The sequence below is a fragment of the Myotis davidii genome, unplaced genomic scaffold (genome assembly GCF_000327345.1).
Source record: "Myotis davidii unplaced genomic scaffold, ASM32734v1 scaffold556, whole genome shotgun sequence".
NCBI lineage: Eukaryota > Metazoa > Chordata > Mammalia > Chiroptera > Vespertilionidae > Myotis > Myotis davidii.
This window is the reverse complement of record NW_006287671.1, coordinates 131204-144272: the sequence shown is the minus strand read 5'-3', so window position 1 is coordinate 144272 and position 13069 is coordinate 131204. Positions and strand designations below refer to the sequence as shown.

Genomic DNA, 13069 nt, shown 5'->3' with positions numbered 1-13069 from the left:
CCAAGTTCCAAGTGATGCCAGATAGTCCAGTTTCTCCTGTATGAGTCTGGGTCCCCAGAGACTCGCCCGGAACTGGAGTTCAGAGCAGCCGGGAGCTTGAGACTCCCTCCCGATTGAAAAAGACAACCGTGTCCTCCACTGTCAGCCCTTTCCAAGTGTGCCTCCGTACCTCTGCACTTAACTTCCTCACCTCCTCTGAGTCTCAGTGCTTTTCTCTTTCCTTCTAGTTGTAGAATTTCCACTCAGCCAGCCTTCCTGTGGTTCTGGATGATGTCCGTTTTGTCTTTTAGTTGTATTTTTGAAGTGGTTGTGTGAGGCAGCAAACTCCGATGTTTACCTATGCCGCCATCTTGGTTTCTCCTCTGTGGCTGTGTGTCTTTTAATAGAAGGAGCAGTTGGAGTATATAAGGACCTTTTTAAAAAATATATATTTTTTTACTGATTTCAAGAGGAAGGGAGAGGGGGTAGAGAGATAAAAATATCTATGATGAGAGAGAATCATCGATTGGCTGCATCCTACACACACCCCACTGGGGATCAAGTCTGCAACCCAGGCACGTGCCCTTGACCGGAATTGAACCCGGGACCTTTCAGTCCACAGGCCAACACTCCATCCAGTGAGCCAAACCAGCTAGGGCAATGACCTTTTTCAATATCATTTAATGAGAGAAGTAGTAAAAATGTTTTTCCCCCCCTTATATTCATTTTATAATGTCCCAAGACTTAGAAAACAAGCCTTTTCAGTTTGTTTCTATTAAATTTTTAACATCATTGCTTTCTAAATATCTCTTTAAAATACTGCCACACAGAGAATAACTTTAAAAGACATTTTCCCCACTATATATCCTTTTAGAAGTCCAGTCTTTCAAAACTTTTTATTGCCCATCACTTTATTTTTGGAGTTAATGATGACGTGGGGGAAACAGAAAATCTCTCTATATATAATAGAGAAATATGCTAATTAACCGGGACACCGTAATGGGTAGACGAGACAGGTGGAGGTTGCGCACACAAGTGTTAGGGGCGGGGCAGCAGAGGCCTCCACGTGCCTACACTGGGGGAGGGCCTGATCAGCAGCAGCTGTGGCTTCTTCAAGGGCAAGAAAGGGAGTGGGCAGCGCTGCGCCATTTTGAATTTCGTGCTGGCCTCCTAGTAAGGTAATAATGGAATTTACATTAGAGAATAAGGAAACATGTAACTGAGGATGAGCCTGAGGGTCCTCCCTTTCCAATTCCATGGCTATAGTTCTATTAGTCTTCACTTTCTGTAAAATAACAGTCTACTTGCTAGTGCTTCATCTCCAGTAGCATCTCCTCCTGTATGTCTTTTCCACAGCAGAAACCAGTTACTTAAAGAGATGTTTGTATCTCCTCACTGCCTTTTTCAGAGCCATATATTATTGGTTAAAATTATTGATACTCAATTTAAGCCTCTCTTTTTCCCTAAAGCTGTCCATTACAAAGTACCACAAACTAGGTGCTGTAAAACAACAGAAATTTATTCTCCAATGGTTCTAGAGGAGTGGTTCTCAACCTTCCTAATGCCGCGACCCTTTAATACAGTTCCTCATGTTGTGGTGACCCCCAACCATAAAATTATTTTCATTGCTACTTCATAACTGTAATTTTCCTACTGTTTGGAATCATAATGTAAATACAGTGGGGCCTTGACTTACGAGTGTCCTGACTAACGAGTTTTTTGAGATACAAGCCGTCTTTCAGCTGATTTTTTGCTTTGAGTTGCGAGCTATAATTCGGGTTACGAGCCAGCTTCAGATACCCCACCGCTAGTTGGCGCAGTGAACATCACAGTGAATGCCACAAATTCAGCCCAGCATCACGTGTCTCACTCGTTCACTTTTTGATTTGACATACGAGTAATTTGAGTTACAAGCTCTGTCACGAAACGAATTAAACTCGTAAGTCAAGGCCCCACTGTATCTGATATGCAGGATGTATTTTCATCGTTACAAATTGAACATAAAGCATAGCGATTAATCACAAAAACAATATGTAATTATATATGTGTGGTCTGATGGTTTTAGGCGACCCCTGTGAAAGGGTCGTTCGACCCTCAAAGGGGTTGCGACCCACAGGTTGAGAACCGCTGTTCTAAAGGCTGGAAGACCAAACCAAGGTGTCAACAAGGGCTATGTTCTCTCTGAGACTCAAAATAGAATTCTTCCTTGCCTCCTCTTACCTTGTGGTGGCCATCAATCCTTGGCTTGTGGCTGCATCACTCCAATCTTTGCCTCTTGTTACTTGTTTGGCTTTCTCCTTGTGTATTTTTGTCTTCACCTCTTCTTATAAGGATACCAGTCATATTGGATTAGGGCCTATCCTAATTCAGTATGCCTCGTGTTAACTTGATTACACCTGCAAAGACCCTATTTCCAAGTAAGGTCACCTTCGCAGACACTGAGGGTTAGCACCATATCTTTGGGAGAAATACAATTCAATCCATGACACCCTCTCAGTATTTTTCTTTCTTGTTTCACTTTCTACATCTCTGATTATTCTTATTGTTGGGAAGTGGCTTGCCCAATACAGGTTTAATTCATTATGATACTTTGAGGACTAGCCCTGTATTTTTCAGGATTAGCAAAGTAGTTGCGACAATTGCATGCGCTATCTTTTCTATTTAAATTTTTCAGTTTGTAAGCTATTACACTTTAATCTTTTTGAATCCTGTTGTTTTGTATTTTAAAAGCACACTTATCCGATGTTCTATTTCTATACACTTATTCTCCTTAGTAAAGCAGAATCTTTAAAATGATGGTTTAATAGAGTACAATCCATTTTTACTTATTAATCATTTCATCTAGAAATCTACCAACCATTATTTCAAATGTGGGTGAATTTAATATTCTATAAAGATTACAAAAAATACAAATAGTGCTTGAAGTGTAAAATTATTGTTGATTTCTTAACTTAAAAAAAATCCAGTTATTATCTCAGGACTGGCAAATTGAATGTAATGTATTCTTTGTTTCATAGCTCAGGAATCTTGCTTTTAAGAAAATTCCCCAGAAATCTTCCCATGCCACTTGTAATGCTCAACATGAGCTTCCTTTACCAAATCCAGTACAGAAGGATACACGAGAAGAAAATTGGCAAGAGTGGAGACAAAGAGATGAGCAGGTACAGCTAAGTAAATCAAATTATTTTGCTTTGATTTTCAATGAATGTATGCATTTGATTTTATTTCATTTTATTTTACTTGTTTATTAAAAAAATATATTCTTATTGACTCAAAGAGAAAGGGAGAGGGAGAAAGAGACAAACATCAATGATGAGAGAGAACCATTGACTGCTACCTCCTGCACACCTCCCACTGGGGATCGAGCCCAGGACCCTTCAGTCCACAGTCCAACACTCTATCCACTGAGCCAAACCAGCTAGGGCTGTGTGCATGCATTTTTAAAGATGACAGTGCATCTTGAGTCTGTAACACTGCTGTTCTGGGGAGCTTTTTGTATTGGTTTAGTTCATGTATTTGCTGCTTTCAATAACAGGTTCTTTTTTTGTGTGTAGTAGAAAAACAGATTGATACATTTATCATTGTTAGTTTTAATAGTTCAAAGCAGTTGTCTTGAAAGTTTTTAATTCATCTCCCTTTTTAAAAATGAGAGAGAGGGAAAGTAGAACAACAGGATTAAATTATTTTCAAGAAAATTATGTTTGTAGGGCCAGAGGTCCTTTGTAAAAATACTGAGTGACAGTTTTGCCTAAAGAAAGGACTTTGACAGGAAACCTTTACTTTACAACCTTAATGTGAAATAGTTTATGGCATTTGTTTTTTTTAACCTGATTTTGTTTTTCTATGCTTCTTAAATATTAATAACCAGACCAAATAATTTATTAAGACTAATTTCTTTTTTTGTGCTTGGTGTCCAAGAAAATAACATACTGAGCTTGAGTATACTCTAGGACAGTGGTTCTTAACCTTCTGGCCCTTTAAATACAGTTCCTCATGTTGTGACCCAACCATAAAATTATTTTCGTTGCTTCATAACTGTAATGTTGCTACTATTATGAATCATAATGTAAATATCTGATATGCAGGGTGGTCTTAGGCAACCCCTGTGAAGGGGTCGTTCGACCACCAAAGGGTTCGCAACCCACAGGTTGAGAACCGCTGCTCTAGGAGCTGCTGTATGTGTGGGAAATTAACAGTTACTTGTTTACCTATTAAACTGTCATTTGATCTATTGGGAATAAGTTTTGCACTAACAGATAATTTGGCTTAACCCTTTGCGGTCGTTTGTCTACTCTCAGCCACCAAAGCTTTTTTACCGTTCCGGTCCTATGTCTGCTCTCAGCCACCACAGCAAGGAACTGTACGAATCTTAACTCTGTTCATTCATGTATCAGTTCATAATTTCTCTGAAAGCTCTTAAGTGTCTAAGCGACCTTGTCACGAACCAAAACATTGCCCCGACAAATCGGAGATACCGAAACTCAATATAAACAAACGCGGTCGTTCCACACTCGCCATGCAAAACACCGTGGCGAGTCAGTCGCCTTTTGAGAGTGAAGAAATCGACAAGCTTCGGAGATACTTCGCAGAATTTCAAATAAAGCTTTACAAATTACGTTTAACTGTAATTAGGCATTCTCGCTTGTTAAGATATTTCAAAATAATACTCCAAAATGGCAAAAAGAAAGTTACCGAAAGAAGTGTACTGCGAATCTGAAAGTAACGATGAAGAGTTTTATTTTGGCACCTTGAATACTGACTCTGACGTAGAAAGTGATAATGTTTGTAGTGATTGTACTAGTAGTGACGTAGTTCCAAAAAAGAATTAATAAATCTTGTTTATCCTTCATAGTCTTGGATGTTATGTATCAGTGCTCTTTCAATGGAAATTAATTCTGACTAGTACGACACTCATGTCCAAATTTAATATGACCGCAAAGGGTTAATAAAGTGGCTGTACCTATCATGCTTGGGTTACTAGTCTAAAAAGAATTAGACTATATGAAACTATGCTCTTAACATAAATTCTATTTTAACATTTTCTTTAGAATTTGTAGTGCCTTAGGCTCATTATGAACATCAGTTATTACACTAGAACTAACAAAAGTGCTGTTCAAAAGATATTTCCACACACTGGTATACTGGGTAAATTATCTTGTATTATTCTACAGATTTTGATACTTTTTATTCCCTTCCACAGCATTCTTCTGGATTACAAGTGTAAATATAATGATCTGTTTTAGACAGTAATACAATTTAACAGTGTCTTCACCAGAAAGAATTTCTCCCAGTGGCACATGGGCACTGGAAAATTAAGGAAAGCTATTCAGATTTTCATCAAAATACACTCTGTGTAATATGAGAACTTGAGCACAGTTATTTGATTGCCTTTCTTCCTGCCTCTACTGACTGCTGCCAAAATGACATGGTCAGGACTTTGCCCTGACTTCATATAAGGACAAATAGATAACATACCACCTGGAATCTATTTATGGTGTAGAGTAATATATTTTAAAAGTAAGGACCAGGCAGTGACTATACTAGGCAGAAAACATACAATTATGGTGGCATTCTTTCTGAAACAGTAGGAAAACAACTATGAGAAATTCCAGGTATTGAGGGCTGTGAAAGACAAAAAGCTAGATACAGGGATTTTGCCTGTTATGTGGCTGCTTAATTCAAACACAGAAGAGAAATTAGGCTAAAACAAAGTTTCCTACTCCTAAATCACAAAAGCTATAATGTAAATTTATGTCAACTAAGCCTCATCATAAAATTTGAGAACTGGCATTAAACAACAACCAGATAGACAGAAAAGAACCATCTAGCCCACCTACTTATGAGCAAACAGTAGATCTTAGTGATCTTAAGTCAAATGAAGAAATATTTCTGCTACATAAAAGGAAAAGAACATTGTACTTAGTGACCAAAGTGAAAGATTTGCTGCGGGGAATGGAAGTTGAAGTATGTGGGGGGGGGGAGATACTAATCTGTAATAATAAAAGCATAATATGCTAATTAGACTGGATGTCCTTCCAGACCAAGCCGGGGCTGCAAGGGAAACCCAGGTCCCGGGTGCCAGAGGGAAGCCGGTGCCAGCAGCCAGGGAAGGAAGGCCTACTCTTGCACAAATTTCATGTATTGGGCCTCTAGTGTTAAATAACACGGTGAAACAATAGACAGAGATGAAAAAGTGACTAAGAGACAGAAATCAAAAGGGAGATGGGTAAAGTAAAAAAATTGTGCCCTGCCAGCACAGCCAAGGGTTCGGTGAGTCTGGGGGCTGGGGGGCGGGCGTTTAGGGAGGAGGGGGCAAAGGAGTAAAGAAAAGACGAAGAGAATATAGCTGGGGCTCAGTGGATCTCCTCTGCCTGGATGAGGCTACAGAGGAGATCCAACTAGCAAGCTGAGGTTTTATTTTATAGTCAAAGGTAAACAAGGTAGTGGTCACCATAGTTACAGTGTTCTTGTGAATTTCACTTGTTTTGGCAGCACTTGCTGCATCCCCCACAGCCCATTAGCTTAATTATGCAAAGAGGGCTCTGCCCTCTAAACTAGGACTTGTTTGTGGCTCTGCCACAGGTCAATCCGAGGCTTTAACTCTAGAGCCGCTCCCCACAAAAAATCTGGGAAGTACTAGTAAAATCACAGCAGAATTTAAAACTTCATTGGGAAGACTAAAGAACCAGAGTATACACTGAAGACAATTGAGTCAATTGTGTGAAGGAAAATTCGAGATAAATTTTGCCAATACAATTGACATAAGATTGGTAGTTTGCCCACGGCTGTTTTAGACAGTCTCCATTTTTTTGCTTAAATAATTAAAACCAAAGGTCTAGAAAATTTTGTAAAACTCGGGGGGGGGGGAGATACTAATCTGTAATAATAAAAGCATAATATGCTAATTAGACTGGATGTCCTTCCAGACCAAGCCGGGGCTGCAAGGGAAACCGGGGTGAGCAGGAGGCAGCTGATTGATGTTTCTCATCGATGTTTCTACCTCTCTATCCCTCTTCCTTCTTCTCTGTAAAAAATCAATAAAATATATTTTTTAAAAAAGATTGGAACAGAACTAAAATCCTGAAAGAAGTAGAGCAGAGAGAGTCATTAAAGATAATATAGATAAAAAATGTTTGGGAGCTAAGACTTGAATTTGAACTTGAAAGAAGAATTCAAGTTTTCTTAAAAAACTGAAGTCTTTGTAAAAGTTTTTAAATTTAAGAATGAGAAAACAAGGAAATAATACTATAAATGTATGCATGAGAAAAAAATTGTCCACTAAGGATGAAAAGTCAGGTTGGCTACTTTTTTTTTTTTTAAATATATTGATTTTACAAAGAGGAATGGAGAGGGAGAGAGTTAGAAACATTGATGAGGAAGGAACATCTATCAGCTGTAGGTTGGCTACTTTAAATGCCAGAATTGAAATGTTAGGACCAAAATCAGTATCTAGCCAAAATATTTGTGTGACTGCTGAATAAATACATTCTCAGAAATACATTTCTCAAGCAAGGGCTGAGAAAACATACCACCACTATCCCTTTTCCAAATTTTTTGGAGATGTGCTCCTGTCAATTAAAAGGCAAATCTAAATAAAGAGCACAGCAATTGGAAAGCACCACTGATGAGTATTGAAGCTAGTTCAATATAGAATTAACTGTAAATAGTGATTGTAAATGTGGTTATTAAAGAGAACATAGTTGTATACCTAAAACTAATATAACTAATATAATATTATATATCAACCATCTTTTATGTATATAAAAGCCAGCGACCATAAAGCCATAACGACTATAATGACTGGTTGCTATGACGCCCACTGTGGCCAGCGAACCGGCCAGATCAGGTACATATGTCTCCTTTTTTCCTCATTGACCGACCAAAGAGTTCTCTCTATGGTTCACTGAGGCTGATCCCTGGCCACCATTGCAGCTTTATTTATTCTTCTGCTCAAACCTGCTCTTTTCCCATTCTTCCCAGTTACTGTTCTCAAAAGTATCCTTTAATAAGTACTGCCCACTACCAGACTCTCCCACCCCAATCAAGGGTGGGGCTGGCTGGCCAAATGCTCCACCCCTTCACCCCCACCAGCCCCACCCCTGATAGGCCCACCTCACCCCAAAAGGGTGTGGGGCTGGCTGCCCAACCTCCTGCAGTCCCTCCCCGTGGCCGGCCTCATTCCTGATCACACTCCCCACTCCAGTAGGGGGCGGGGCTGCACTGGGTCTCTAGTACTTAAATAAAAAGTTAAAAAGCTGAAGCAGGAGTTCATGAAAGAAATCTTTTTCTTATAAAATTGCTTTAATTCAATCTGTAAATACCTGTGTTGGGGAGAAATGGAACATAGTCTCCTGAAAATTTTAGAGGATGCCTTGTTTCAACAATCAGGAAATCATACAGATTTTATTTTTAGTCCTAAGTTTACTCAAAGGGGCTATCACCATCATGAAAAATGGATCACTGAGACTGGGAGACTTGAGTGTCTGTTTATACATACAGGGTGGGGCAAAAGTAGGTTTACAGTTGTGAGACTGCAGAACAGTTTATTAGGAATTACTGTATTATTTTCCATACGTACAACTTTAAGCCTACTTTTGCCCCACCCAGTATATGGGCAGAACCTCTCATGGGATGTAGTTGCTTCAGAGATTTGAGTCCTTACTACAGGAGCACTTAAAGTCTTGGTTTATACGAGGGAATGAATGAATAAAAGAACAAACAGATATAGCTCATTTGAAGAAATTTGTCTAAAATGAAATCTCTGTTTATGAGAACAAAAATTAGGAAGCAATAGGTCAGAGGAGTCAATAGGTATTTTAAATTTTCATATTTGTAACAAACTGTGGTTATTGTTAGTTCCAAGTGTGCCTCTAAATTTACTTATATACAAGACTTCATTTTATGAGTTTTAAATCACTTGAAGAAAAAAAAAAAAACATGGCCAATATAGCAAAACTTATAGCCCTAGCTGGTTTTCTTAGTGGTTAGAGTGTCAGCCTTACAGACTGAAGGGTCCGGGGTTCGATTCTGGTCAAGGGCACTTACCTCAGCTGCAGGCTCTTTCCTTGGTCTGGCCTTGTGCAGGAGGCAACCAATCGATGTGTTTCTGTCACCGATATTTCTGTCTTTCCCTCTCTCTTCCGCTCTCTGAAATCAATGGAAAAATATCCTGGGGTGAGGATATTAAAAAACAAAAGCAAAAAAACCAAATTTATAAAGCAAAGGATTATGTGATATACAGTGAATTATTGACAATCAAAGGGCAAATGGAAATCTCAAAATTGGAAGTTTTGCTTTGGTATCCTATATAATAAAAGGCCAGCCAGCATGTAATGACCAGAATGACCAGAGACCAGAACCACCACGACCCCTGGTAGGGTTAGTCCCACCCCCAAGCTAATTTTATGGTTGGGTCACAATATGAGGAACTGTATTTAAAGGGCCAGAAGGTTGAGATCCACTGGGTTAGGGGCTATCAGGCAGGCAGACAGAGTGGTTAGGGGTGTTCAGGTAGGCAGACTAGCAGTTAGGGTTGATCAGGTAGGCAGGCAAGTGGTTAGGGATGATCAGATAAGCAGGCCAGCAGTTAAGGGCAATCAAGTAGGCAAATGGCCCCTCCCTGGGCTGGCTCCACCCCCAAGCAAGTGGTTGGGGCAATCAGGCAGGCAGGCAGAGTGGTTAGGGGTGACCAGGTAGGCAGGCAAGTAATTAGGGGTGATCAGGTAGGCAGGCCAGCAGTTAGGGGCGATCAGGTAAGCAGATGGCACCTGGCAGGGCTGGCTCCACCACCCAGCAAGTTAGGGGTGATCAGGCAAGCATGCAGAGCGGTTAGGGGTGACCAGGTAGGCAGGCGAGTAGTTAGGGGTGATCAGGTAGGCAGAGGACTCCTTGCAGGGCTGGCCCCGCCTCCCCCTCCTTCCCCAGCAAAGAAAGAGGGAGGCCCAGGCCACTGGCAGCGACTCTGTGGCAGGTGTGCGACTGGCCAGCCATTACCCCACAGAGGGAGGCCCAGGCCAGCCAAGCCATCGTACCCCAACCTGTCCCCTGCAGAGGACAGATGGCAAGCAGTGGCAGCAGTGGGGGTGGGGCCAGGTGCCTGCAGGTGGGGGAAGGAAAGCCCAGATAAGCCCTGATCTCAGGCCAGGCCTATGGACCCTAACCTGAGGTGTCCTGGATTGTGAGAGGGTGCAGGCCAGGCTGAGGGACCCCCCCGAGTGCACGAATTTTCATGCACCGGGCCTCTACTATAAAATACAGGGTTCCTTACTTTGGCATGGATGGTAACTTTGGAGAACCTAGACTTTTTTAATATATATTTTTCTTTTCCTGTATATATTGTCAATAGTTATTTTTGCTAGTGTGGTATAAAGCTATCATCTATTTATTGTGAAACTTTTTTTTTTCTAGCTGACTTCTGAAATGTTTGAAGCAGATCTTGAGAAGGCATTGTTGCTAAGTAAATTAGAATATGAAGAACACAAAAAGGTATTTACATGTTTATTCATTTAGCTATATTAGGTTTAAGTGGTCCGAAGTTAGGACCAACCTTCCCAAATTTTGTATTAAAATTCTCTTTAAAGTTTGTGGTAACAGAATATTATCATGCTGTATTTACTTTGTTTTTCAATTAAAAAATAAAAACAAGGTCTTTTTAAAAAACATTGATTTTAGAGAGAGGAAGGAAGAGAGAGAGAGAGAGAGAGAGAGAGAGACATCATGTAAGAGAGAAATATCAATTAATTGCCTCCCTTATGCGCCTTCACTAGGGATCAAATCCCCAACCTGGGTATGTGCCCTTACTGGGAATCAAACCTACCACCTTTTGATGTATGGGTTGATGTTCCAACCAACTGAGCCACACTGGCGAGGGCACACACCGTTTTTATAATAAGACTTGAAGCCCGTTGTACGAAGATTTCCGCAATAGGCCTTCCTTCCCCTGGCTGCTGGCACCGGTTTTCCTCTGGCACCCTGGACCCAGGCCTTTGGTCCAGCTGCAGCGAGGCTTGGCAAGCCAAGCCTCTTCAATCTTCAGTCTTCACTCTGTGCCTGTGTATGCAAATTAACCACCATCTTTGTTGGGTTAATTTGCATAGTCGCTCTGATTGGCTGGTGGGTATAGTGGGGTGACACCAATTTGCATGTTTCTCTTTTATTAGGGTAGATTCTTCCTCAGATTTTGAGAGAACAAAAACGTGGCCTAAGCTTTGTCTGATGATTTGGAATGTTTATTTTACAAACTTTCTTCCAAATATAAAGGGAAGAGAGGAAATTAACAGCAAATGATTTATTTTAACTTATTTTAAATGAACATAAAAAATAAGTAGATTTAAAAATATAAGGTGTAAGTATGAGTTCAGGGACATCCATTATGGGACCCTCTGCTGGAGATACACTATAAATAACTAAAGTAAATGGGAGGACATTTCTGATAATTTGTCACTAAGCTGTGACGTTGGGCTGTGTGCTAAAATGCATTTTACATTTTGCAACTCTAGGAACACTTAAGTAAAAAAGCAGTGTTGGTTTCAGTTTCTGTATTTAACCACAAGTTGAATAAATTTTATAGATCAAAATTCCCAATACATGTAAAGGACTAAAGTTAAATAATATGAAGATAATATAAATGCTCAATTTACTCAGTAGTTAATCATAAATGGGCCTCTGGTCATGCTTAGGGCCTTTAGGCTATGTCATTGTACACTAGCTTCTTTACTTAAGATGAAGGGAAGAGAATAATTAAAATAACAGGGGATGATTTTGCTATTTATTCATAGTTAAAGGGAAGAGGAAGAAAGCCAATGAGGTGGGCTTTTGTACACTATATATATTAGTTTTATTTTCCATGTCTCTGTTCCTGTTATCCTGAAAAATCAAGAGTAACTGTAATTTTGTTGTTACTTGTTCATTTAGACACAAACCTGACAATTACAAAAATGGATACAATTAGCTTTACTATGACTTAGATCATTTAATGGACTTTTGGGCTACACTGGAAATTTATCAAATTTGGTAGATATATATCTAGATTCTAAGGCTAAAATGGTTAGCTGTATCTTTAGAGGAGGAGTAGAGTAGATGGTATTATGAACTATCATACATCCAGCCTGTTTTCTTGGTACATAGGTGTAGTACCCAAAAGCATTGGTTTTATCAAAAAATAATGAACCTCAGGGAATGGAGGAACTTCTTTAATCTGCGATGGCTAGTTTGGTGTGATTACATTGATGTAGTGTAGTCGTTGAGTTTTAAGTCAGTTATGTTAATTTAAAAACTGTACATGGCTGGTGTGGCTCAGTCGTTGAGCGGCATCTATGAACCAGGAGGTCACAGTTTGATTCCCAGTTGGCATATCTCTCTTATCATTGATGTTTCTATTTCTTTCTTTCTTTTTTTTTAATGGTAATTACTACAAAGAAGCATCTGATTTTTTTTAATTAAATCTTTTTTGTTCAGATTATTACAGTTGTTCCTCTTTTTTCCCCCCATAACTCCGCTCCACCCATTTCTCACCCCACCCTCCGCCCTCACCCCCCACCCACTGTCCTCATCCATAGGTGCACGATTTTTGTTCATTCTCTTCCCCCATCCCCCACACCCCTTTTACCCCAAGAATAGTCAGTCCATTCCCTTTCTTGCCCCTGATTCTATTATAATCACCAGTTCATTCTGTTCATCGATTATTTATTCACTTGATTTTTAGATTCACTTGTTGATAGATGTGTATTTGTTGTTCATAGTTTGTATCTTTACCTTTTCTTTCTTCCTCTTCTTAAAGGATACCTTTCAGCATTTCATATAATACTGATTTGGTGGTGATGAACTCCTTTAGCTTTTTCTTATCTGTGAAGCTCTTTATCTGACTTTCAATTCTGAATGATAGCTTTGCTGGGTAAAGTAATCTTGGTTGTACGTTCTTGCTATTCATCACTTTGAATATCTCTTGCCACTCCCTTCTGGCCTGCATAGTTTCTGTTGAGAAACTGACAGTCCTCTGGGTGCTCCCTTGTAGGTAACTGAGTTTCTTTCTCTTGCTGCTTTTAAGATTCTCTCTTTGTCTTAACCCTTGGCATTTTAATGATGATGTGTC

At 39.8% G+C, this 13069-nt stretch overlaps 1 protein-coding gene across 5 annotated transcripts in view; it reads left to right on the top strand.

Moving 5' to 3' along the window:
* GKAP1 (G kinase anchoring protein 1) overlaps positions 1-13069 on the top strand; it is a 67045-nt gene that overhangs the window by 16799 nt on the left and 37177 nt on the right. For all 5 annotated transcript variants that reach the window (XM_006759471.2, XM_015561143.1, XM_006759472.2 and 2 more), the window contains exons 3-4: positions 2997-3140; positions 10387-10464. In XM_006759471.2, the coding sequence (XP_006759534.1) occupies positions 2997-3140; positions 10387-10464 (222 nt within the window). The remainder of the gene's footprint in view (positions 1-2996; positions 3141-10386; positions 10465-13069) is intronic.